Source organism: Chelonoidis abingdonii, chromosome 6 (assembly GCF_003597395.2).
Source record: "Chelonoidis abingdonii isolate Lonesome George chromosome 6, CheloAbing_2.0, whole genome shotgun sequence".
NCBI classification, from domain to species: domain Eukaryota; kingdom Metazoa; phylum Chordata; order Testudines; family Testudinidae; genus Chelonoidis; species Chelonoidis abingdonii.
In genome coordinates this window covers 125,301,400-125,327,087 of record NC_133774.1, presented here as the reverse complement: position 1 = coordinate 125,327,087, position 25,688 = coordinate 125,301,400, and the positions used below count along the sequence as shown (strand labels likewise).

The 25,688-nt window shown below is 45.9% G+C and overlaps 1 protein-coding gene across 1 annotated transcript; it reads right to left on the bottom strand.

The window, feature by feature from the left end:
* Positions 1 to 635: 635 nt before the first annotated feature.
* On the bottom strand, positions 636 to 23,278 carry RNF20 (ring finger protein 20). Its single transcript, XM_032770209.2, has 20 exons — positions 23,197 to 23,278; positions 20,786 to 20,946; positions 20,388 to 20,555; positions 20,135 to 20,282; positions 19,778 to 19,960; positions 18,505 to 18,623; positions 17,388 to 17,534; positions 17,044 to 17,121; positions 16,559 to 16,678; positions 14,611 to 14,790; positions 14,235 to 14,370; positions 11,009 to 11,130; positions 10,205 to 10,593; positions 9,495 to 9,612; positions 6,721 to 6,870; positions 5,298 to 5,510; positions 4,218 to 4,343; positions 2,972 to 3,112; positions 2,417 to 2,518; positions 636 to 2,154 (listed from the first exon to the last, which is right to left on the bottom strand). The coding sequence occupies exons 2-20, from the start codon at positions 20,912 to 20,914 to the stop codon at positions 1,978 to 1,980; spliced, it is 2,946 nt and encodes a 981-aa protein (XP_032626100.1). The 5' UTR covers positions 20,915 to 20,946; positions 23,197 to 23,278; the 3' UTR covers positions 636 to 1,977.
* Between the last annotated feature and the right edge of the window lie 2,410 nt (positions 23,279 to 25,688).

Genomic DNA, 25,688 nt, shown 5'->3' with positions numbered 1-25,688 from the left:
TCTTGTGGCTTTTCCCCAATGTTTCTCTCCCCTCATTTCAATCAGCCCATTTACAAAAGCAGGAACTCACAGCCTCCTCTCTGCTGGGCCCCAGCCTAACTGAGCTTTTCTCAATCCTTGTAAAGCAACCTGAATCCTTTCCAGGTGGACCTGATAACTGACCCACTTAACTCCCCTCCGGGTGCCAGCAGGAGGGATAATTGAGCTCCTCAGGACCAGTGTGTGGTTTACATCCCCTCACTAACTATATTAAGAAGTGAAGTGAATTATGGAACACCCTATCACTCCAAAGACCTGAGGTTCAAATGCTAACTTTGGGGGTCAGTGGTAAAACAAGAATAAGATGATTACACCTTAGCAAAATTCCTGACACAGCAAAATTACTGCTCAAGTTGGCTCGATAGACTTTCCCTGCTGAAGGAAGCCCAGGCTCCAGGGTAACAGGATAGGAGTGAGGGGCACTGGCGCAGTAAAAGGTAACTAGAGGAGAAAGAACTGGTCTTTCTGCTGTGGAAGCCAAGAGCTTTTTTAAAAGAAGTGGTTTCAATGACTGGATTAGGGCTTTTTAAAGTTTCATCTTGCACCAAGAGCAAGAATTAAAATCCACTCACAGGCAAGAAAAACAGCAAAACAAATGGAACCACAGTTTTTATTGGAGTTTGTGTAGTACAAGAATAGTCCTTGTGGCAAAGCTGTACCAAAGTAACCACTACAAATCGTCTTCTGGAAAATAAGGACAATGCTAGTGAGGCCCCAGCCAGGTGGCAGAGGACAGAAAAGCGTCCATATTTCATCCAGACCAAATGGGGCTCATCAATGGAATGCTATTGTGGAGGATTCTCCTGTATGTCTCCCTCCTTCCTGATATGAAGGTGTATGCAGTAGGTCTTTGGGTTGGGAAGGCATCATGCTCTCAGTTGCCCCAGCTTCTTCTACGACTCGCCTTGCACATCCTGGCCCTGAATCAGAAAAGTACTTACCCACGTGCCTAACTTTAAGCATACGAGTCTTCCCACTGAAGTCAATTGTACATGTGCTTAAGCGGGGGCGGTTCTGTGTATCTTGCCGCCCCAAGCACAGCAGTCAGGCGGCTTTCGGCGGCACACCTGCGGGAGGTCCACTGGTAACATGGATTTGGTGGCATGCCTACGGGAGGTCCGCTGGTCCTGTGCCTTCGGCATACCCGTTGCCAAATTGCCGCCGAAACCATGGGACTGGCGGACCTCCCGCAGGCATGCCACCAAAGGCAGCCTGACTGCCACCCTCACGGTGACTGGCAGGCCGCCCCCGTGGCTTGCCACCTCAGGCATGTGCTTGCTGTGCTGGTGCCTGGAGTCACCCCTGTGCTTAAGTTCCCTCCTGCCTTACGGCCTTGAACTGGTAGGCGATTCCTGCTCAACAAGCCTACAAGAATAAAAGAGCTAGGTGTGCTGCCCAGCCTTCACAAGCACCCCTACAAAACCAATCACCAGCACACAAACACACAGAGAGGGACATTTCTAGGAAGGAGACACATTTCCCACCTTCCAAGGGGTTTGCTGTAAGCAGGGGAAAAGGTCTTAATAGAAAAAAAAATTTACCCTAACATCATCCATTTAATACCCAAGGCTATTTCAAGGCCTCAGGCTCATCTCTAATCTGCCATGGGCAATTCCCATCACACCTGGGGTTAGAGTTGAGTTAGGCTTTATTACTCCACAGCAGCAACTCCGACTCAGCAGTGTGGAGGGGGTGAGTGGGAATGACCACTGTGGGGTGGCGGTCCCATCAAGATTAAAGGGAAAGGCAGAAAGGAAGAGAAGATGAGCAGAGATCCAAAACCTTCCTCTCCCACTCCCTAACCCAGGGTCACTTGTTCTGGAAGAGAACGTGGGTTGGTGGAGAAGCAGTGACTGTCGTGCTGGTGACAGACAGACAAGCAGAGAAAGGGGCTGGGAGGTCGGCAGAAGAGGTGCCTCTGTCTCTCCGTGGCGAGACTCAGCCGATGTAGATCCGATGGAAGTCGTTGGCACCAAAGGCAGCATTACACTTGGGGCACTTGCGCTGCCGGGTGTCGTAGCGCGTCTTCACACACTCAAAGCAGAAGACGTGAAAACACTTGGTGAGCACAGCATCCTTCTTACGCATGTTGCAGCACGGACAGGTCAGACGCGCCTGCAGGAGAAAAATGCTGCTGTGAGAGTCTAAGCTACCACACGTGACAGACCTTTGCAGAGCTTTCAGGTGCCTCAAGTGGAAAATACACCACCATGGGAAGCAGACTTTACCTTCTGCCCTAGGAGACGGTGGTTCCTCCAGCTCAGAGCTGACCTTCACTGACAGAACGCAGCTAGGGAAGGCCAGTATTGAATGAATATGAAGACTAAACCCTTTGGCTAGGAAAGAGTAAACAGGGGAGAGTGACAGAGTTTCTCACCTTGTAATCCTTGATCTCCTCCATCAAGATCTCATCACAGTTGGGCACCATATCGGGTTTCTTTGTGGTCTCCAACTTCCTACGCAACCTGGAGATGTCCTCCTGCAGGAGGATAAGAGACCAACAAATAAATTATTGGAGCCATTTCTCCAGAGAGCTTGTGCTTTAAGGGTACAGAACTGAGGCCCTTAAAGTACATGGTAAAATACACCAATGCACTGCTTCCAACTCCCTCTGCCCAGTGCACTGTAGAACAGCCTTTCACAAGAAGAAAGCAGTTAGATTAGATCTGTACTGGAATGTTGTCAGATCTCAAACTGGGCCAAGCCACAGGGGCCGAGTGCAGAAGGTTGGGGAATTGAGAGAAAGGACACAGGCAGGGGCCAAAATGACTTATGGATGGAGCTGGAAACAAAATGAAGTTGAAAGTACCTGGAGAGGAGAGAGAAAGGGTGGGGAGTAGCATGATATGAACCCTTTTGAAGTTTCACTCTGGCAGGCAGAGGCAGACTGACCAGAGATGGAGAGTGAGGGCCTGTGCTATATGGCACATACCTGAGCCCGTTTGAAGTTGAACATATCCTTCTCTTTAGTCACACTGTTCTCCACAATCTCATCCTGAAAGTCATGTAGTTTTTTCTGAGCCAGCTCTAATTGTGCTTTGAGATCATCTGCAAGCTGGGCTGCATCCATTGCCTGTCGAAGGAGATGGCCATAGGATCACAAATACTGGAGATGGAAAAAACCTAGAAAAATCTTCTAGTCCCAATCCCTGCCCACCCAAGACTGTGCCCTACAGCACTTTCAGGGTTTTCCCTCCAGTCTAGTTTTAGAAGATCCAAGCAAAGGGATTTACAGGACTTCCCTTGAGGGCCTGCTCAACAAACTAAGATTTCATTGTCAACAAGCTCTTGACAGTCAGTCTAAACTTTCCCTTTCTTAGTTTAATTCTTTAGTGAGATACACAGAGTAGGACTAATGGCCCTCCTTGGTGTTTATACCCTTCCAATATGTGTAGCCCTATGTCCCCATGGTCCTGTAGCTCCTGGCTCTATTACCTTGTAGATATTTTGTGACTGTTCTGCTATTTAAACCAGACAGAGAACTACAATAATCATTATTTTCCCTTTATGAAGACCAGTCCCTCATTTTCTTTGCTCTAGTCTTCCAGCACCCCACTAGCTGTCCATGATTTTTTTTAATCTGTTAGTGGACCAGTAAATCATTTAGCTAAATTCCCTTCATACCATAGGATGCGACATCCAGAACAGCTGACTGTTGGTTACAAAGGGATACATTATCTTCCTTCCTTAACAGTTGTTCAGATTTCTTTCCAACATTTTTCTTGACAAGAGATTTAGAAATGGGGGTAGAATCAGTGATACTAGTCCATCTAATTCCACTCCTTATTAGCAGACATTTTTTTCATTGCCCTCTCTCATTCCTCTGAAGTCGTTATGCTTTTTTACTGTCTTTGTCTTTTCTCTGCAGGCCTTAACAGACCCTGATCATATTCATTTGGCTGCCTCCTCTTTTTCCATTTGCAGGATAGTTTTCCTTTTACCCTCAGCTCTCTTCTCAGTCTTTCATGAAACCACTTTGATTGCTCTCGTTCCTTGCAATCTTTATCAGTCTATTGTGCCTTAATTAGAACATTAGCTGGTATTCCTTTGCCTTCTGTCACAATGGTGTAATAACATGGAATACCAAAAGTCATCAGAGAAATCCAGTGCTAGCAGCTTTGCACACCTGCCACAGGATGAAGAAAACTCAACCTTGTGAGCCAAGGATTCATGCTCACCTTGCGTTTGTTCATCTCCAGCGCCTGGGTTCGGAGGCCTAGCTCCTTCTCTCCAGTGCCTATAGTGCTTTGTAGCAGGTGTTCCTTTTCCTCCAGCTTCCGCACAACCTGTAACTGAGCATCCACCTTCCAAATGGGAAGGGTGGCGGAAGGGACAGAAACATTTAGAACATGTGCTGCTGATATTTTGTTTTTGAATTTTCTCCGCCTTCCCATGTCACAACTCCCACAACTATATGCTGCAACCATCACATTTCCCTATCACTGTGTTTTCTCTCCTCCCACTCCTACAACCCAACTTCTCTCTCTCAGGTTGCAGACACATGGACAATCAACAGAGGTCGAACTATACATTCAACCAAGGGGACATGTTCCCAGCTCTGAGGTGAACCTTTCTAAACCCAGCAATCAAACACCCAATAACTAGTTGTTAAACGTTAAATTCCTCTCCTTTGGAAGAGCACTTAGTAGAATTATTCAAAAGCAATGGACATTTCCATGTAGGATCCAAGAAGAGGGCTGTGGGAGGGACAGCACCTAGAAGCACCTTTTCTCATGTGATTAAAAAAATCCCTCACCTTTTCCTTCTCCCAGCCCTATGTAGTGGTGAACCTCTCTCTTAGAAATTTCACATTTACACACAATCTCTCATTGCATAGCTCAAACAGTGGGGTTTGCTCCCTGGAGGGGCAGAGAAGAACGTTCGGGGGTGGGGAACAAAGGGGGCACCACCCAGCCCACCCCACCCCCAGCCACAGTCCCAGCTCTACACCAGGCCCTGTCCTCAGCCTCATCTCTGCACCCAACTCTGCTCCTGGCACTGCAACTCCACTACCGGCCTCACTCCCAACCCCAGAACCGACCCCCAGCAGTGGACCTCTTCCCCTCTTCCGCCTCAGGAGCCACGGCCAGTGGGGACAGGGACAAAGGAAGGGACAACTCTGAAAACTTTGGGGACCACTGGCATCTTTCAATGCACCATTGAAGAGGTTTAAATCAAGTCTAAGCAGCAGCTTGTCCTGATCCACTGAGGGAGTATCCCTACCCAGCCTGTTTTCCCATCACCCCTCTTCTGGTTACCTGTGTCTTCAGGGTCAGGACCTGGTCTGCCAGCTCCTCCTTCTCCTCCTTCAGTAGTTTATGGATCTGGTTTGACTTGATGCGTTCTGACATCAGCTTGAAGTTGGCATCATCCTTCTCCCGCAACTGCTGCATAAGGCGAATGTTCTGCTCTTGCATATCCTCAAAGGCCTGTCCAGTGACATCCATTTCTGAAAGCAGGGCCTCTTCTTCCTAGAACAGAGATGGAAACACACTGTAATTGGAATCTCTTTACCCCTCCACTATAGGGCACTGAAACACTAATAGCCCCTTATCTTTATTTTAAGAAACAGAATTTAGTGTTGCTGAAAGATGCAGATCAACATCCTGGAGAATGATAACCTCCCTTTACCCAAAACAACAGGTAACACCACTGAACCGAAGGATGCTCCACTAGGGGACAGACGGTAGTTCAGTCTCCATAGGCATTCAGTCCTTGATCTCTGTGCTAGGAAAGCCAACAAAGGTGAAAGTTGGCTCTAACTGTTACAAGGCCATCTCTCCACTAGGAACTAGACAGAGACAGTGACCTGTTTAAAATTAGTTGATGAACAGCCATCAGGTGGTAACATTTTTGGGCTGAATTTCAATTTAGGTCAATTAATCTAAAAGTCAATGGCTCTATAGCTCATTACTGCTTCCCTGAGCCATCCAGCTCCCTTAACAAATTCTGTCTTAAAATTCACAAAGGAAACAGGCAAGGTGGGATCAAAGATCTCCACTATTAACTGACAAGGAAAGGGACATGCCCCAAGTACTGGTGCTCTAGTCACCCTCGCACAATCCTGCCTTCGTAACACAGGATTTTCTCCATCAGCGAAAGTATCTGTTCCTTGTTCACTGGTACTTGTGTTATATAGACTACACCAATTGTTGCTATTTCTAAATCATATAAACTGTGAGCTTGTCTTAATTCTGAAGTGGATTAAGATAAACAGAATGAAGGTCACTTTAATTCTTAACAACAGTGGCCACACAGGAGTTTAATGCAGTCAACTAATCCACTATGCATTCACAACTTGTTAATTTGGATTAATTTTCCTGAGTGTCCCTGTTTAGCCAAGCTCTGTATAAATCAAGTGTATTTTTAAAATGAAACATCATCTTACCTCACCGCAGACTGACTCTCCCTTCTCCTCATGCACCTCATGCATTACTCGCCTCAGTAGTGTTACTCTAGCCCGATGTGTGTGTATAGAAATTAACTCTTTCCTCACTCTGTCCCAGTTACACCATGATGATATTGCCTTACATGGCCATGGACAGAGCTGGAATATCATCTGATGGAGGTGGTCGATGTGGGGTAGAAGTGCTCTCTCTTGATTAATTCCAGCCATTTCCTGATAAGGTTTGCCCCACAAGAAGACCTTACTAAGAGGGCATTTCCATAAGCTCCTCTCACCTGCTTGGCCATGGCTAGTTTCTTCTGCAGATACTCTATCTGCTCCTCCACTGCCCGGATCTTGCGTAGGGCATCCTCATCTGCCATTTTTTTACTTTCTTTTTTCTCTTTGTCCTCCAGGTCCTTCACCCTCTGCCTCAGCTCATCCAGCTACAGCAAGGAAAAAAAAAGGGTTGAGATGGGGGGGAAGAGGAAAGAGCTCTGAGGCTAGGCAGGGAACAGAACAGCAAGAAGGACTCTGCTAAGGAATCAACCTTCCCCACAGTTTCCCAACACCATGGAGAAACCTTTCTTAAAAAAAAAAAAAAAAAAAAAAAAAAAAAAAAAAAAAAAAAATTTTCTCATCTAGTCCACTCCCCAGCATGGTGTTAGGAGGCACCGTGCTATTGGAGGTGTTGCTGTAATGACTGGCCCACAAATTTACCCTAATTTTAAATGTGAAGAGCGAGAGCTGATTAGATGTCACAGTAACCTATAACAATCAGTGTTGATGGGAAAAGGTGCAGAAGGGAAATAGATTAAATGAATCCAAACAAAAAGGCCCACTGATATAATTCAAGGACTGTTTTAAAATCATGCCTGGTAAACAAGAAAAGTCTGGGACTGGAAAGCAATGGTCCAAAATTGATGTGTTGGAAATTAGGCCTAACTGAGGGCAAAATAATGAGGGGATGGGCTATTCTACCCATTACTCCCTTTGGGGTCCTCAAAAAGTCTTTGCGGGTAAAAATTAGCAAAGGTGGACAACTGCTAACTGAAAGGAGAAGGAAAAGGAGAAAGCTTCACCAGCAAAGCTGCCACCCCCAGTATCTCCCGGGAACCAAGGATCTATTGCAATACCACTGGGCCTTCATTGATCCAATCGCAAGAGATGTCCCGACCAGACCAGGCCAAGAAAGGGATGCAAATGACATTGCCACCTTCACTGGCTCTGGCTAAATCCCAAACACCACGTGGGATATAAGCCTGTCTCTCTCACACGTCCTTTTCCTTCCTAGCCCTCTTCTTTTTCCGGCTATCTGACAAGAGTCTGGTTTAGCCAGCCCAGAGTGCATATTTTGCAACACTGCTGTGAGCCTATGACCAGAGGGGCACCTAAAAGCAATGCCCTAAACAACCTGATACTGGAACAAATCTGCCAGATCCCTAAGCGGTTGATAAGACCTGATATACCTGTTTTGCTTGCAGCTGGAAAAACTCACTACCACAAACAGAAGCTGCATTTTCTATCATTGCTGTTCTCCCCACCACCTTGCACGTCTTGTCTTTCAGAGAATGGACTGAACTTTAACAGCAGCTCCAGCCCATCTCAACAGTTACTGCTATCTTTAATACCATCTAAAAACTGCCCAGTAGGGGGGGTTCCCTCTAAAAACACTCTCCAGCTAAGGGGAAAGGGAACAAGCTATGTTAAAATAAAAGCCTTGCATAATACTCTACATATCCAATGTGTTTCCTTTTTCCGTGTATCTTTAATAAGAGGTTAAAAAAGGGCTGTGTTTGCCATGGCCATCAAAATGCGTGATGTTGAACAGTGACAGGATCACGTTAACAGCTTTAACTCTTTGAGCCCATTTATTCCAGCTACAGGATGAGATATAAACTGAATTCTTGACCAACATCACCATTAAAGATTCCATGGCACTTTCTTGTTAGTAAGAGTAAATACGTTAACCCTACTCTCCTGGTTAATCCTGTACAAATAATTACATTCTGCCTATCTACATTCCTCTGCCACGTCATTGGGATATAGTGTCCTTCACTTTTCATCACAAATCTTTGTCTGAGTACTTAGTTTAGTTTTAAATACCTCAAGAGATGGGGCTTGTACTTTTCCCTTGGGAGATTATTACGACACAGGCAAACTGCACTATAATAAATGTCTCCCTAATCATTCAAGTTTAATTTTCATCCCAGTTCTACCCCTTCAGGGAGCCTTTTCCCCCTTGCTATTCAAACAACTCTATTCCTTTTACACGCACCAGAGAGCCAATAAGATACACATCATCATGTAGGATAGTAACATTACTTTGCCAAAAAGGTAGACGAGTGAATCAGCAGCCAGATGGACACCTCACAACCTCAATGATGAAGGACCATTCTAAGGCCAGTCCTCTGCCTGCACTCCCAGTCTGTCCAGGGGTGAAAGTAACTTAACGGACTTACCAGTACGCCGGAGTCCTGAGCGGGGGCGGGGCCTCAACAGGAAGAGGCGGGGCCTTTCAAGATTTAAAGGCCCTGGGGCTCTGGCTGTGGCTGCGAGTCCCAGGGCCTTTAAATCACCCCAGAGCTACCAGCTACAGAGGTGACTGGGAGCCCCCCACAGCGGCCGGAGCACCGGGCCCTTTAAAACCCTGCCTGAGCCCAGCTGCTGGAGCTCCAGCGGGGATTTAAAGAGCCTGGGGCTCCCTGCAGTGGAAGGAGCACCAGGCCATTTAAATCCCCACCCGAACCCGGCTGCCGGAGCACCAGCAGCGCTTTAAAGGGCCCAGGGCTCCTCACAGCGGCTGGAGCCCTGAGCCCTTTAAATCACCGCCGCAGAAGCCGGTCCAGTCCGGCACAGCATACTGGCTCTTGCTGGTACGCCGTATCAGCCTACTTTCACCTCTGAGTCTGTCCCAACCTTAAGCTGTCTGACAGAGAAAAAAGGGGAGGGACATTCTGGAGTCAGGAAGAGGAAACAACAGCCTACAACAAGCTTGAGAAGGGCATTTCAAGAACATCCATTAGATGTTGAGGGGAAGAGAAAAAGGACTGAGATTGAACATTGTTACCTCAGCTTTGGCCTTCTTTTCAGCTGCCATGAGCTGAACTTTGTCTCTCTGCTCCTTTGGGGCCGAGCGGTACATGTCTAACAGCAGTTTCATCTCCTTCTGGCTCTCCTGGGCCTTCCTGGCAATTGTGAAAGAAAAACACCAATTTGAATATTTGGGAGAAATGCTATGGTGTGATGCTGCCTGCCTGAAAGCAAGAACAACATTCTCTCAGCATCCTCCAGCATAGGCTTGTGTGTGACTACTGGGCTCGTCTTGCCCTGGGCACATGTACATACTGTACATGGAACAATGCAGAAACATACATCGGAAGATGAGCAGAGACATGCTAAAGTGGACTCAGACTAAGAAGGAAAGAGAGCAGCAGAGGAACTTACCTTGGTAGTAAACTCTAGACTTTCTCAGTCACTGATCTAAGACAAGGAGGAGTGTGGTCTTTGATTGGAAATCTGCACCTGACAAGCCCCACCCCTTACAGATATCTGCAACCAGTTAGGTTTGTTGATTGAGGAGGATCTAAATACCACCTCCACTATGTGTCCCTTGGGCACAATCATAACACCAGTGACCCAAGGAAAGAGTTACCTTTACCAGAATTAAGACACTAGCTTTAGGAGTTAATCAGGGGTTTCTAGCTATGCTCCCTGGACACCCCAGATTAGGGCACGATGCTGGAAAATAGGAACAAGAATTTCAACAGTACTTCTTACTTGAGATCAGCTTTCAGCTGCTTGATCACTTCAGCTTCTTTCTTCCTCCCATCCTCATGCTTCCCTTTCTCCTTGGTGGACTCTCTCTCCTTCTCAGACTCTTTCTGCTTCTGCTTCTCCCGCTCCCGTTCTTTTTCCTTCTCCTTTTCCCGCTCTCTCTCCTTCTCTTTCTCCTTCTCACGCTCCCTCTCCTTCTCCCGCCTCTCGCGCTCCCTCTCCTCTTCATCTCGCTTGGCCTTGGCATCACTGGCATCCTCGGGGGCAGTCTTGGGCACAGATGCCTGGGCAGAGGAATCATCAGGCTCCTGTTTGACCTCCAGTGGTTCCTCTTTGGTCTCTTCAATGCTGGACTGGGACTGCAGGAGGGCACTCCCACTGCGAGAGCGGGTCTGGGAGCGGGAGGAACAGGGGGCAGCAGTGGGGAAGAAACAAAGGGAAACCAATCAAGTGAATGGGAGAAGTTCTCAGCCAGAACACATTTCTCACTGCCAGCCCTGTAGGATTCCCTTGCATGTTTCCCTCACACATGCTATCGCCATGCTTTTACAGAGCACAGTTCAGCCATGGAGGAAGGTCTACTCTGTGGGAGGTGGAAATCCAAGAAGTGGCTTCTGCATAGAGCCCGGTAGAAAACTGTACAGTTTATCCCCTTGGGCCTGTAATGCTTTTCCCAAAGCCTGTGGCACCAGAGAGACATTTACACAGCCAAACTATGAGACAGACTGGTAGCCTATGCTTGCTGTAGCATGTTTTTCCTCCCTCTCCATCTTCCCCATTTTCTCCCAGCATCTCCAGCTCCGGTACCTTGCTCAGGTCAGACTGGGCCTCCCTCAGCTTGCGCTTGTACCTCAGCACCTCCCCCTTCAGCTGGTGGTTGTGATTCTGGAGACTGCTGATGAGGTGACGCATCTCCCGATTTATTGGACCTATAAAAACAAACAAACGAACAAAAAAAACCCACACACTAGTTACCACAGGCCACAATCAGCTCTGCCCTCCGGACCTCAGAGTATTTTTGTTGGTCTTTTGAAAAGTCTTTCCATTGTATCAGTATATTTCTGGTAATGATGTACCCAGAAGTGAATGAAATGTGCCAGGGACAGGCATAGTCACTGAGAAAGACTCATCTCCCTGCTCTGTGGCATGGTGGCTTGGACAACTGTAGTGGTCCTATTTGCCACCATATCTTCTTGCAAATCATCACTGTAGATCTCTCTCAGCACCACTACTTCACAGATTTCTTCTTCCCATTGAGAATCTGAGTACGAGAAGGCAGTGCTATCCCATCAGAAGTCTCTTATTTAAATGCTATTTAAAAATACCTTTTTGCCCCTCTCTGGTGAAAGTTAAATATGCCAGGGTATAAACCCAATTTCCTAGACAAAATCCCCTCTCTCAGAAAGAGAGCTTCTGACAGTGTAAGAGGGATATTCTCCTTACACAATCTCTTCACTGCCAATAACCAATCCATTCCCAAACATACTGGAAATCCTTGTAGGAACATTTGGCCACAGCCAGAAAGACAGAAGATAACTTGATACCTGTTTGTCTTATACGTCTAAGGAGCGTTTTTTCCTGAGACAGAACAGTGCAAAACAGTATTTAACAAGAGCAGAGAAAGCTCCAAAGAAGGCATTCTGCTGAAATCATAGAAATGTCGGGCTAGATGGGGCCTCAAGAGATCATTTAGTCCATCCCCCTGCCTGAAGCACCCCAACAGGTGTGTTAGTCCAGCTGTGACTCCGGGAGCCCCTAAATGCCAACTGATAAGAGTGCCCCCTCCAATGAAGTAACTCACATCAGGCCTGACACATTGTACATTATGACAACTGTGTGTTGGAGGAAAAGGTGTCATATAATGTATCATATGTAAACTGGGGACACACTGGTCCCAGAAATCACTGTGTATGTACAATTATGTACAAAGATTTATAGAAGTGCACTGAAAATATGTTTTTAAAATGTGTTTGGGAGGCATCGCATGAACCCAGCCTGCTCTAGACAAAGAAATGTGTCTTCGCTTGTCTGACGGGCTTGCTTATAGGCAGAGGACAATGAGTACCTTTGCATGCAAGGTAAAAAAAACTCATTAAGCTAAACAAGCAGAGCAGAAAACAGGTTAACAATCATACTGGAGGACAGAATCTGCACCCTAGAAAGCCTTCCTGGCTCCTGAGTCAGAGACAATGGACTGAGTAATATAAAGGAGAGCAAAAACATCTTTTAGTTATCCACCACTGAGGGGACATTGGGTACAGCACCCTTGTGGAAGTTGGATTCCCTAGCATGGAAGGTTAGGGATGCTGACAACTTGATGTAAGAAAGAAAATTGCTTAGACAAAGATTGTAACTTGCTAAAATTAAGTTTCAGTCACTAGAAAGCATGTTTTTTTTTGTTTTATTTGTAACCATATTTGTCTCTTTTATTCTTGCTTAGCATAATTTAAATCTCTGCTCTTTGTTAATAAACTTATTCTTGTTTTAGTACAAAACCATCTCAGGGCTGTGTATTAAAGTGAAGTGTGAGTTCTCAGCTAACCTAACATGTTGTGATGTGTGCTCTGTCTGTCTCTTTGGAGCAAACTTAATTGCTGTGAGGTTTCAGAGTAGCAGCCATGTGAGTCTGTATCCGCAAAAAGAACAGGAGTACTTATGGCACCTTAGAGACTAACAAATTTATTAGATCATAAGCTTTCGTGGGCTACAGCCCACTTCATCGGATGCATGCAGTGGAAAATACAGTAGGAAGATTATATATTTTACACACACACACACACACACACACACGGAAACAATGGGTGTTACCATACACACTATAAGGAGAGTGATCAGTTAACATGAGCTATTATCAGCAGGAGAGAAAAAGAACTGTTTGTAGTGCTAAGGGGAAAAGGGCTCATTTCCAGCAATTGACAAGGAGATGTAAGGAACTGGGGCAGAGGGGGAGGGGGAATAAGCATGGGGAAATAGTTTTACAAAACTACATGCATTCGATGAAGTGGGCTTTAGCCCACAAAAGTTTATGCTCTAATACATTTGTTAGTCTCTAAGGTGCCACAAATACTCCTGTTCTTAATTGCTGTGAGTGTCCCGTGAGAGGGACTGGATGCTACCGGGAGACATCTTGGGGGGAACTGGAGTTCACTGATTGGCAGAGACTTGAAGAGTTTGCTGGCAAGGCAGACAGGCCGGAGTGTCAGCGTACTGATACACAACTTAGCAAGAGCAAAGCTCACACTCTTTCTAAGGCAGAGTGGTAACACAGTGGCTCACAGTTCTGCATGAACTGAACATAATGTCACAACCACCTGTTCTTACAAGCCACCAAGGACAGGGATACCACAACCTCCTCAGGTAACCTGTTCCACGGCTTAACTATCCCTACAGCGAGAAAGTTTTTCCTAATATCTAACCTGAATCTCCCTTGCTGCGAACTAAGCCAATTGCTTCTTGTCCTACCCTCAGTGGACATGGAGAACACCTGATCATTTCCTCTTTATAACAACCTTTTATATATCTGAAGACTGTTACATCCCCCATCAGCCTTCTCTTCTCTAGATCAAACATTCCCAATGATTTCAACCTTTCCTCATATGCCATGTTTTCTAAACCTCTTACATTTGCTCTCCTCTGAGTTCTCTCCAGTTTGTTCACATCTTTCTTAAAGTACGGTGCCCAAAATTAGACACAGTACTACCGCTGAGACCTCATAGTGCCAAGTAGAACAATGATCCCTTGTATCCTACACCTGGCACTCCTGATAATATATCCCAGAATGACATTTGACTTTTTTGCAACAGCATCACACTCTTGACTCACGGTAAGTCTGATCCACTATAACTCCAGACCCTGGCTTTCCTTCCCCATTAAGTCGTGGACTAACACTTTCCTCCATCATTTTCTTCCTTCTAATGTATTTTTCGAACCTCCTCGTATTGTTTATGTCCCTTGCTGGTTATGACTCATTTTGTGCCTTAGCTTTCTGAAATGCAACCTCTGTTTACAAACAAAACGGGGAAAAATATGGTACCTGCTTGTTCATTGGCAGCAAGTGTCTGTTCAAACTCTATCCTCAGCATCTCATACTCCTTGCGGACCTGTGCCAGAGTGTCCTCCAGCTGGATCACCTCTGTGCGCAGCTTCTTGTGGAGGCTGACCTCATCCCGCTGGAGAGCAAGAGGAGACACGGGGAGAGAGAGATTAGTGCTAGGATCTAGGTGTCTCACATTTCCTCATCAACCTGCTTTTATAAAAGAGGAGCGGATTACTACCCTCCCAAAAAACAGAACAACAATTGAGACTGCAAAGACCACTGCAGAGGGCTTGGTCCACTCCAAGGCCAGTCAGAGGGCTAGGGCAGAGTGGGAGATCTCAAAGAGGAGAAGATGGAGGAATGAGGTGGTTACCTCAATGAGTTCCACCTGGCGCTGGTGTGTGCTGCGAGTACCGTGAAGCAGAGTGCGTGCCTCATCCAGATGTGCCTTCAGCTGGAGACTCTCATTATACAGGACCGAGAACTGGGACTGCATGCAGCGGTACTCAGGAGTCTCCTTCACAGCCTCTTCCACCGCCCTCCGCAACTCCACCTGGGCAAGACATACAGTCCCATGAAGAAAAGAAGAGAAGCAGAGAGGAAAGAAATGTTACCTCAGAATGGATGCCAAACACATGAAGATAACAGAACTCCATTCTCCTTCCACATCCTTCCCTTGACTAGAAAGAACTTCCACAGGGCAAGGTAATGGCTTTGTGAACTATCCGATTGCTGGAGTTTATCTGTATGAATTCAGTACTGATTAAAGTATCAGAGGGGTAGCTGTGTTAGTCTGTATCCACAAAAACAATGAGGAGTCTGGTGGCACCTTAAAGACTAACAGATTTATTTGGGAATATTTGCTTTTGTAGTGACCCAGCCACTCTCAATCCCTATAGAAGCCCAAATTGATGACATTAAGTTTGCAAATGAATTGTAGATGAGCAGTTTCTCTGAAGTCTGAAACCTATCTACAACGTATCCTGAAAGATGACCCTCCATTCTCACAGGCCTTGGGAGGCAAGCCAATCCTCGCTTACAGACAACTACACACCACACAAACATTAACCCAGGAACCAATCCCTGTCGCCTACTCTGTCCCCACATCTACTCTAGCGACACCATCATAGGACCCAACTACATCAACCACACCATCAGGGGCTCAGTCACCTGCACATCTACCAATGTGATATATGCCATCATATGCCAGCAATGCCCCTCTACCATGTACTTTGGCCAAACCAGTCTCCTGTAAAAGGATAAATGGACACAAATCAAACAACAGGAATGGTAACACATAAAAGCCAGTAGGAGAACATTTCAATCTCCCTGGACATTCAATAACAGATTTAAAAGTAGCCATCCTTCAACAACAAAAACTTCAAACAGAAACTGCAGAGCTACAATTCATTTGCAAACTTAATGTCATCAATGTGGGCTTGAATAGGGACTGGGAGTGGTTGGCTCACTACAAAAGCAATTTCCTCTCTCTTGGTACTGACACCTCCTCATTAATTATTGGGACTGGACAACCTCCACGCTAACTAAACTGGCCTTCAACATTGGTTCTCCACTTGTAAGGTAACTCCCTTCTCTTCATGTGCCTACCTGTCACCCAGGCTGTCAGTTGGGGGGATGATTTCTATAATGTGGACTACCAAGAGCTAGACTGAAATCAACAATTCATTTCACAGAGGCAGCAGCGCAAGCAATTTTGAAAAACTAAACAAACAAACAAACAAACAATGGGTCTTAAAAATGTAGTAGCATCAAGCTGGAACAGTTCTATGAGTCAATTTGTTCCACTCACTGGAGAAGCTCTAAAACCCCTTTTTCTCCTCTTTCACTTCCATTCACTGGACTCTCTTGCAGTCAGATAATTGGATTTGTTGAGCACTGAGCTCTGCATTAGTTCCCCCACAATCAGACTATGAGCTGGGGAAAAAAAGTTAACCCCTGTCCTTCCAGGCAGTTATTACTGTTGACAGATGGTCATTGAAGATGCAGTGAATTGATGAAACCAACACACAGAACAGGGAACAGACAGCTACGATTCCCTTTATTGACCACATGGTGTCACCATTATGCCAGGAATGCCAGCCACAGCAAAACCCCAGGTTCCCATTAGCATCCCGGACTATTGCATGTAAAACATCACCCAAGCACAGAGAATGTGCCTGAAACAGAGACAGAGACTGACCGGAAAAATCTAGCTTCACAGAAGGAACTAATGAGGTTTTACATAGATTCAACAGAGTGAAAGAGAGAGGAGCCAATCACATCCATCCACCTTCATGTTCCCCAGAGAATTTTGCTCCTACCTTCAGTTTATCATTCTGTGAGGTCACCTCTTCGAGATCCTGGCGCAACTTTTCCAGCTCACTTAGGCGGTTCCCAGCCAGCTCCTTGTTCTCCTCCAGCTCAGCGTTCATTTCCTCAAACTGAAGAAGAAACACAAGTTTTTTTTTTAAATGTCTGGAAAAAAACCCATTTTGCATCTATCTACAGTAGTTATATGATCCAAAATACCATAATATCAGTGCACCTCACAGTCTTTAATGTTTTTATCCTCATAACTCTTGTGACATATATAGGGCAGTGCTATTATCCTTGTTTTAGAGATTGGGAACTGATGCCCAGAGAAGCTAAGTGACTTGCCTGAGATCACAAAGGAAGTCTGTGGCATAGCAGGGGCTCAAATTCCGGTCTCCACAGCCCTAGGGTATGGCCCTAACCACTGAACCATCCTTCTTTTACCAATCTAAGCTTCCCCTCACCCCGCCAACCCCACGGCCCTAGATTTTACCTTGCGAGCATTGATGGTGATCGTACCCCCGTAGAGGCTGCTCCCAGCTCCGTATACTTTGTAACCTTTTGAATTCACCTGCAATGAGGATAAAGATTTTATAACAAAAGAGTGTAGTGCTTGAATCCTGCCCCACTTCCTAAACCATTCACACAAACAGAAGACAGTCACTCCATCCTTAGCTCATGTCTATTATGCCATTCCAATTAGCAGTGGTTTAGTATGGTAGAGAAAGGATCCATTAAGATCCCCCTCTCTTTCTCTCAGCAATATTCCCTATGAAGATGTTAACAGGTGTTGCTGAGCTCTGATCCGCTCTAGCCCTGGATCTCCTTGGCGATTACCCGTTCCAGCACATCGGCTAGGTGTCGGTTGAGCCGCTGCTCTCTCTTGCGGATCTTGTCAATATCCCACTGAAGGTCATCGATCATGGTCTCCAGCACGCACACCCGCGACTCTGCCATCTCTACTTTCTCCTGCAACTTGGAGAACTGCAGCCAAGGGACAAAGGGGAACATGGGTTAGGATAAGCTGCAGTGTGATTCACAGCCTTCCAGGATTGCCCTGCACTAACTTCAATCACTCAGTCTTGCCTGGCTCCATTTACTTTTAGTCTTCAGTAATTCTACAGTGCTCATTACCATGGCATCTGTATCTTGCTCAAGAGTCACTCTGAGAAATGGGCAGGATGGCACTGAGAAGCCGTTCAAAATTTCAGGCTAGCCAACCCCAGTGAAGGGCAGTGAAGGAAAAAATGGGAAGTGAAGAACTCAAGAAGCTTGCAGCTTTTGGTGAAGGTAGGTGGCAGCTGCCTAAATGCATTACACGTGGGGCACTGAGTTCTGCATTTAAATATCTGTAATTTTTGCTTACACACATCTTTTGAGTGTTCAGCTGACAGGTCAGAACTGGAATTTCAAGAGCTGAAATTTCCAAAGGAAAACCTGGCTAGTAGTTCATACTCCTTGCAGGTAGAATCATTTTGTAATGAAGGCTCTTACACCTCAAATAACTACCAGAACAGAAGAAGCAGGTCAGCTCCAACCTGCCAGCTGTTTTTAAGAGCATCTTAGTAGCACCTCCCCCTGCTTTCTTTACCCTCCACTAAGCCCTCAATCCCCTTTTCCTCTAGCAATAAAACCAGGTGTCCCTCTAACACTTGGATTTAGTTTATCAGTTTATTGCTCCAGTCAAGTTTGCCAGGTACTTTACCACATGATTCTGCTTCAGAATCACACAAGTACAGTGCATATTACAGTTCTCCAAAACTAATTACTCCTCGCTTAACCTTTGCTCAGAACTTGAATTCTTCAGACCTAATCATCCCTGGTGCTCTACAGTTCACTCTCTTCATGGCAATAACATGCTTCCTGGGTGACAGTAACCAGAATCGTTCAGTATTCCAGACAGGGATCAAATAAGCACAAACACACAGACAGATTCTGTTTTTCTTTCTTGTACCTCTTGAGACATGATTCGGTGCTTTTCCTGGAGTAGATCAGCCAGTTCCTGCAGCTGCCCATTTTCATGTGCAAGGTAGGAATTTAGTTCCTGGACCGCTTCCTCCACCAGTGATGCATCTGAAGGAAGTGTGTTGGGGGGGGGAGGGAGAGAATGAAAGGGGAGTCATGGACAAGTGTCTTCAATTCAGCAAGCAAAGGGGAAGGGGAAACAACATAATAAACCTATTTAGGATGGTGGAAAGAGAAAACGGGAGGGGAATCTGAATGGAGACAATTGCTCAACCCTTATCTATTATGCCATTTCAGTTAGCAGGCTCCCAAATACCACATGTACCGCAACACTTAGGCACATCTGGGCAGTGGGGAAAATTATGGACAAAGCAAGAATTCATTGTCTGTTGTGCAGAACTGAGTGAGGTTTTCCTAAACATACAAACTCAAAACTCAGGCCAGTTTCACAGACTTTTCAGGGAACAGAGCCTGGGAATTAAGAGAACCTGAGCTCATTTTTATTTTGAGGTGAAAGACAAGGAAATCTCAGCTGCTTTTGCAGAATTTTTCTTGATTTCATGTGACCCTTACGCAAAGAACCTCTTCAAGAAATCAGCCCGTTTGGAATTTGCAATCTTCCCTCAGCGCAATGTGGTTACCATACATCTCCGTGTCAAACAGTTACATACCCAAGGAATCAGATAGCTAACATCTTGTCCAGGTGAACTATTGCCTCAAAACATAAGGAATCCAAGAAGTGTCCTCCAGCAGCCCACACTGCTGGTGAATTGTGAATGGAAGGAGGATGGTACCAGTTTCCATCGTTCCCACTTTGGATATAATTTCCACACTGCTGCTCGACAGCACCTTTTGTGTAGTGGCAGATGATGTCAGGGTGATAAGGTTCCACTGGGACTTAAGTATTTCCAAGTGGATAAACAGGTGATTCAGCACTGGAGGTGCCCTCCACTTAGACCCCACATACAAGGCACAGTTTTCAGCATTCTAGTAGTTTAACTATCTGAAGAAGGACTTCAGCATGGAGGGACAGATTTTCAACAGAGCTCAGCAGCCAACAGATCCCACTGTTCTCAAAGAAGAGCTGATGGGTGCTGAGTGCTTTGGAAAACCTGGGCATTTCATTTTGATGCTTAAATCTGAGAGGGAAAATCTGACCCTTACCACTTAAATGGCAGGAACTGGTTCATCCCTGACTCAATGTGTTAAGAAAGTTGGAATTTGCAAGCATAGGCTCTCACAGTCAACTGGCTCTGTCATACCTCCACTATTTAGCTTGTGAGACAGCATGTCCATTTTCTCCTGAAGCTTGTCATACTTTGTCACAATTTGGGCGACAGCTCGGCGGGAGGACTCCACACGCTCCTGCAGCTGAGACTCCATCTCCTCACTGGTACTGCTGGCCAGGGTAGCCAGGAAGGAGAATGCTGGCTCCAGCCCTTCCCCTGGGAGACAGAGGTGAAGGAAATGGACAAGTATATATTTGTGTGTAGTGGGAGAAATAGTCACCAGTATCTGCAAATCATTCATTTTCCCAGAGGCACAGAACATCAACACTTCCCTCTGTGAAGTCCATCTTCCCAAACTGCCACAGATAACTACATGGCACAGGGCCTCACCTCGCTCCCTCTCATCCTTACGTTCCTGATTGCTGTCTGAGTCTGGTTCTGGTTCTGGCACCACCAGGGCTTTTCGTTCAGACAGAAGGTCTCCCAGACCTTGCTCCGGGTCATAGCGTTTAAGAATGATGCGGATATTTTCATCAAACTGAAAGAAGGGAAAATGAGAAGATACATACCTTGCATAGCATCACAGTGAATGAGACCAGGACAACAGAGAGAACAAGACAGCTTGACTGAGCGTGCTGCACACCTGACTCCAGTAGCGGTTCACAATCAGCAGAGAGGCATCATCGGTGGCCTGCCGCCGCTCCAGCTTCTCAATATGCTCACGCAGCTCATCCTCGATGGCCTGCCGCTGGTCCAACATCTCTGCCAGCTTTCGGTTCTTAGTCTGCAGTGTCCGGATGTCCAGCTCCTCCTGTGCAGAGGTGACAAACACATCAGTGCAGTTAATGCAGCACAGGCCTGTTCTACCCCTTTCTGTAAAAGGGCCTTTGAGCAAGATCTTTAGGCTTGGATGAGGATGAAAACAAAACAACATGGTAGAGGTGAGAAGGTTGGTTGTATTACTTGCAGGACATGACTGGGATCAATGAGTTGGGGGCCCATTAAGGAAGAGGCTGTGTGGGGTGCCGTAGATATACATACCGTTGAGGAAACGCCTCCTAACTTAATGGTCTCCACTGTAGTTCCTGAGTCTTCGACCCCTGCCTTTTTCTCTGGGGGCCCAGAGGGGCCAGGCTCTGCCGCTGCCCGCTTGTTGCCGATCCCAGACATTGTGGGTAAAGAGTGGAGATTCCCAGCTCTTCCTGAAACAAAAAGAAGTTTAATAAACATCTACCATCTAACCAGTACTGTTTTAAGGATTTCTAACATGCCTATCACTATGGTATCTGCATGCTTTACACACCACAGGAACACAAAACACAACAGCAGATTCTATACACCAGAAATAGACCGCATGAAGGATTTGGAAGGTAAGAATTTAAAGTTAACATTACAAGAAATTGGCTGGGCTAGTATTATGAATGTCAGAACAACGTATGATGAGATACTACAATAAACAGAGATTACTCCAACAAGTTCAGAACAAATCCTTCAACCCTTAACAGAAGACTCCTATTGTCTTCAATGGTCTTTGGGATCAGGCTTCTGGAGAAAATATCCTAGAACATTAGAAGTAAATTAGAGCTTTGCAAGTGGATACGGTCATCTAACTTTGATATGTACATGCAAAGAAATCTAAGAATACTTTTTAAAATGTTTTGAGATCTACTGCTCAAAAGTGATATACAAGAGCTACGTGTTATTTATTTTTTATTTTAACTGTAAGCTTTTTAGGATAGGGGCTGAGACCACTGTCAAGACCTGAATATTTCTTATAGTATAAGCTTTTTGGGCAAGGATTGCATCTTACATATTTGTGCAGTGCTCAGAATAATGGGACTCCCATCCTGAATGACCTACTACAATATAGATATTTAAATGTTAATTTCTCATATACAAATGTATTTTACTTGTTTCTCTCAATTTTTATTTTAATGGATCTTAAATAAAGACTTAAAAAATGCACCAATCATAAAAAATACCAACAAACAACAAGAACGGGGACAGAACTGCTCCATCTGATGGCTTACGAAAGAGGTCTCAGATGTGGCAGGGACTGGTATAGTGACGTTCCCCATCAGGATTCTCACGTTCTAATTTTGACTCAGGATTACAGGGTTTGGTAATACTCCTCCTTATACCTCATATGTCTACTGCACATTCGGACTCTATTACAACTGTGCAAGAAGGAAATGCTGCGGCTCAGGGCTGAGGTGCACGGGCAAAGCTCAGCAGCAGATCTTTTCATATCTGCCAACATCTGAAGGCTATAAATAGGAACACTGGAGAGAAAGTCTGAGGATATTCCTTTTAAATCCACTGAAACCTATTGCTTTTTACAAGCTTATTAATACTCCTTGACCTACATATTGAAAAAGGAAGGAGTGGAGACTTCCAGCTGCACACACACCATAACTTGGTTGAATAGCCTGTGTAATCACAGAGTTTCCCTACATCTTACTGTTTTAAAATGAAGTGCATGTGAATGGATTAGGGGCCATCTGAACCTGGTGCAGGGGTTCTCAAACTAGGTGTCAGGACCCCTCAGGGTGTCACAAGGTTATTACATGGGAAGGTCACAAGCTGTCAGCCTCCACCTCAAACCCCGCTTTGCCTCCAGCATTTATAATGGTGTAAAATATATTTCAAAGGGTTTTTACTTTACAGGGGGGTCCCATTCAGAGGCTTACTATGTGAGATGGGTCACCAGTACAAAAGTTGAGAACCACTGACCTAGTGCTAGTGAAAGGCAGTAGCTTGATGATCCTGAAGACTGAAACAAAAGCAGAATCATGTTTCCCCACACTGTCCCACCTCTAAGCCGGTGGGACTACATCCAGAGCCTAGAAAGCATAGGTCAGCCTCTGTGCCTGCTCAGTCCTTGGCCTCCCCACATTTTATTGCTTTTATAAAATGACACTCAGCTGCATTTTTAAGAGAACTGTTAGATGAGCCTTGGAGATTACATCAGGGAAGCGGCACCATAACAATCCTTATTGACCAAATTTCTCCCACCATAGACAGATCCAAGACAGCGGGAGTTGAGGGTGCTGGCCACTTGATATAAAAACAGGTAGAGATCCTACAAGTCCTACTGAACTGAAAGGAGATTCTAAGCGCAGGTTTTTAGTTTGTCCATCTTATGAAGAATTTTGTCATTTCCATAATATCTTTAAAGGGCCACTCTCCATTTTAATTTGGCCCCAAAATAATTTTTCAAATAATAATCTGCAAAACTCAAGGCCATCATTTCTATTACAGGTTTCCCCCAACACTGAAATTTAAAAAAACAACAAAAAAAAATCCATCCCAAACCAATAAACATTTTCTGGAAATGTTTTTAACCCAAACATTGCAGCACTGTACTAGTGCAGGAGAAGCTGCATGAAACAGACTAGTTAATTTTCAGGGCCAGATCCTCAGATGATGTAAATGGACACAGTCCAACTGACCTCTCTGATGCTGAGCCCATTCACAGCAGCTGAAGATGTGCCTCTACCTACAAACTGAACAAAAGGAAAAGGTAAATAAAATGCATAGCATAAACAAATATCATCTTGAAACTTCTTTCCATCTTATTCATTTACAGTGGTATTTCTAATACAGCTAAGGGATTAGGTTCCAAACCAGCAAAGTAATTTGGCATATGTGTTAAATCAGTGGTTCTCAACCAGGGCATGTGTACCCCTGGGGATACGCAGAGGTCTTCCGCGGGTATATCAGTTCATCTAGATATTTGCCTAATTTTACAACAGACTACATAAAAAGCATTAGCGATGTCGCTACAGACTAAAATTTCAGACGGAAAATGATTTGTTTATACTGCTCTATACACTGAATCGTAAGTATAATATTTATATTCCAGTAGATTTATTTTATAATTATATGGTAAAAATGAGAAAGTAAGAAGTTTCTCAGTGGTAGTGTGCTGTGATACTTTTGTATTTTTACGTCTGATTTTGTAAGCAAGCAGTTTTGAAGTGAGGTGAAATTTGGGGGTATACAAGACAAATCAGACTCCTGAAAGGGGTACACTAGTCTGGAAAGGTTGAGAGCCACTGCATTAAGTGCTTTGCTCAATCAGAGCATTATTTTGCAATATGTTCTTTTTTAAGTGACCCTTTCAAGTGTCTCAGGTTTTGAAGTCATCTTCATACAGATTCCTGTGGCACCTTATAGACTAACAGAAGTATTGGAGCATAAGCTTTTGTGGGTGAATACCCACTTCATCACAGGACTTTATGTCGCTTTTTACAGATCCTGACTAACACGGCTACCATTCTGATACTTCATACAGATTGTTATGGCAGGTCCACACGGCCCTTGAAATGTCCATATAAAGAGCCTTGAAATGTACAACCTCTGTAAGTTCAAGTCTCTCCCTCTCCCACTTCCTTCTCTCTAAAATTTGACTGAAGGAAGATTTTCAGTTCCTTGTGATTAACAATTTCCCCCTTTTTCAGCAGAACATGCTTTTGTTATTTGGGTGATCGTTTTTCCACAGAGAGCATTGTTAACAAGAAACAACAAGAAACCAGAACCAACAGGCTGGCAGGAAAAAGAACACTAAGAAAATATCTACGCGTGCCGTCTTACCCTCAGAAGTGATATCCCCACCACCACACAGAGACAAGGCACTGACACCCCACAAATCCCACTGACAAATGACCCTGCCCACTCAGACCAGAGACAGAGGTGATACTGACCCCCCAGCATACACAGACCAGGGGCTGACCCCTACACACCCCAAACAACTGATACTCACCCCTCTTCCCCATCCCAAGGTTGAGTCCCCCACCCCCTCTCTCTGACACTCCCCCCCACACACAACCCAGCACAGATGCCAAGTCCCCCTCCCCCCTGACATGCCCCCTCCCCGCAAGCAACCCCCACCCTAGGGCCAAGTTCGCCCCTCCCCCCCGACACTTCCCTCCCCGCGCTCGTCCATAGGCTGGGAAGCCAGACTGCCCTTAGTAAACATGGCTGCCCATCGCCCATGCTCGTCCATAGGCTGGGAAGCCAGACTGCCCTTAGTAAACATGGCTGCCCATCGCCCATGCTCGTCCATAGGCTGGGAAGCCAGACTGCCCTTAGTAAACATGGCTGCCCATCGCCCATGCTCGTCCATAGGCTGGGAAGCCAGACTGCCCTTAGTAAACATGGCTGCCCATCGCCCATGCTCGTCCATAGGCTGGGAAGCCAGACTGCCCTTAGTAAACATGGCTGCCCATCGCCCATGCTCGTCCATAGGCTGGGAAGCCAGACTGCCCTTAGTAAACATGGCTGCCCATCGCCCATGCTCGTCCATAGGCTGGGAAGCCAGACTGCCCTTAGTAAACATGGCTGCCCATCGCCCATGCTCGTCCATAGGCTGGGAAGCCAGACTGCCCTTAGTAAACATGGCTGCCCATCGCCCATGCTCGTCCATAGGCTGGGAAGCCAGACTGCCCTTAGTAAACATGGCTGCCCATCGCCCATGCTCGTCCATAGGCTGGGAAGCCAGACTGCCCTTAGTAAACATGGCTGCCCATCGCCCATGCTCGTCCACCGGCTGGGACGCCAGGCTGCCCTGAGTAAATATGGCTGCCAGCGCCCGTGCCCGTCCACAGGCTGGGAAGCCAGGCTGCCCTTAGTTGCCATGGCTTCCAGCTCTCACCCGTGTCTAGGTGTGTGAAGTCAGAGTGCCCTCCAGCCCCGCCTCTGGTCAGGAGGAAGTGGCTGGGCGGGGGGGAAGAGTAAAGCAGTGAATGGGGTAAAGGCGAGGCTCCGCAGCAGGAGGTGGGAAGAAGGGGTGAGGTTTGACCCCATGGCCCAGGTCCTCTCATGCATTTAGACGCCTCACTTCCGTTGAAAACAGTGGAAGCGAGGAGCCTGAATGGCTTGGAGGATCTTGGTCTGTGTTCCTCCTGCTCCATAGGCACTAGCTCTGCAGCGGTGTGGGAGC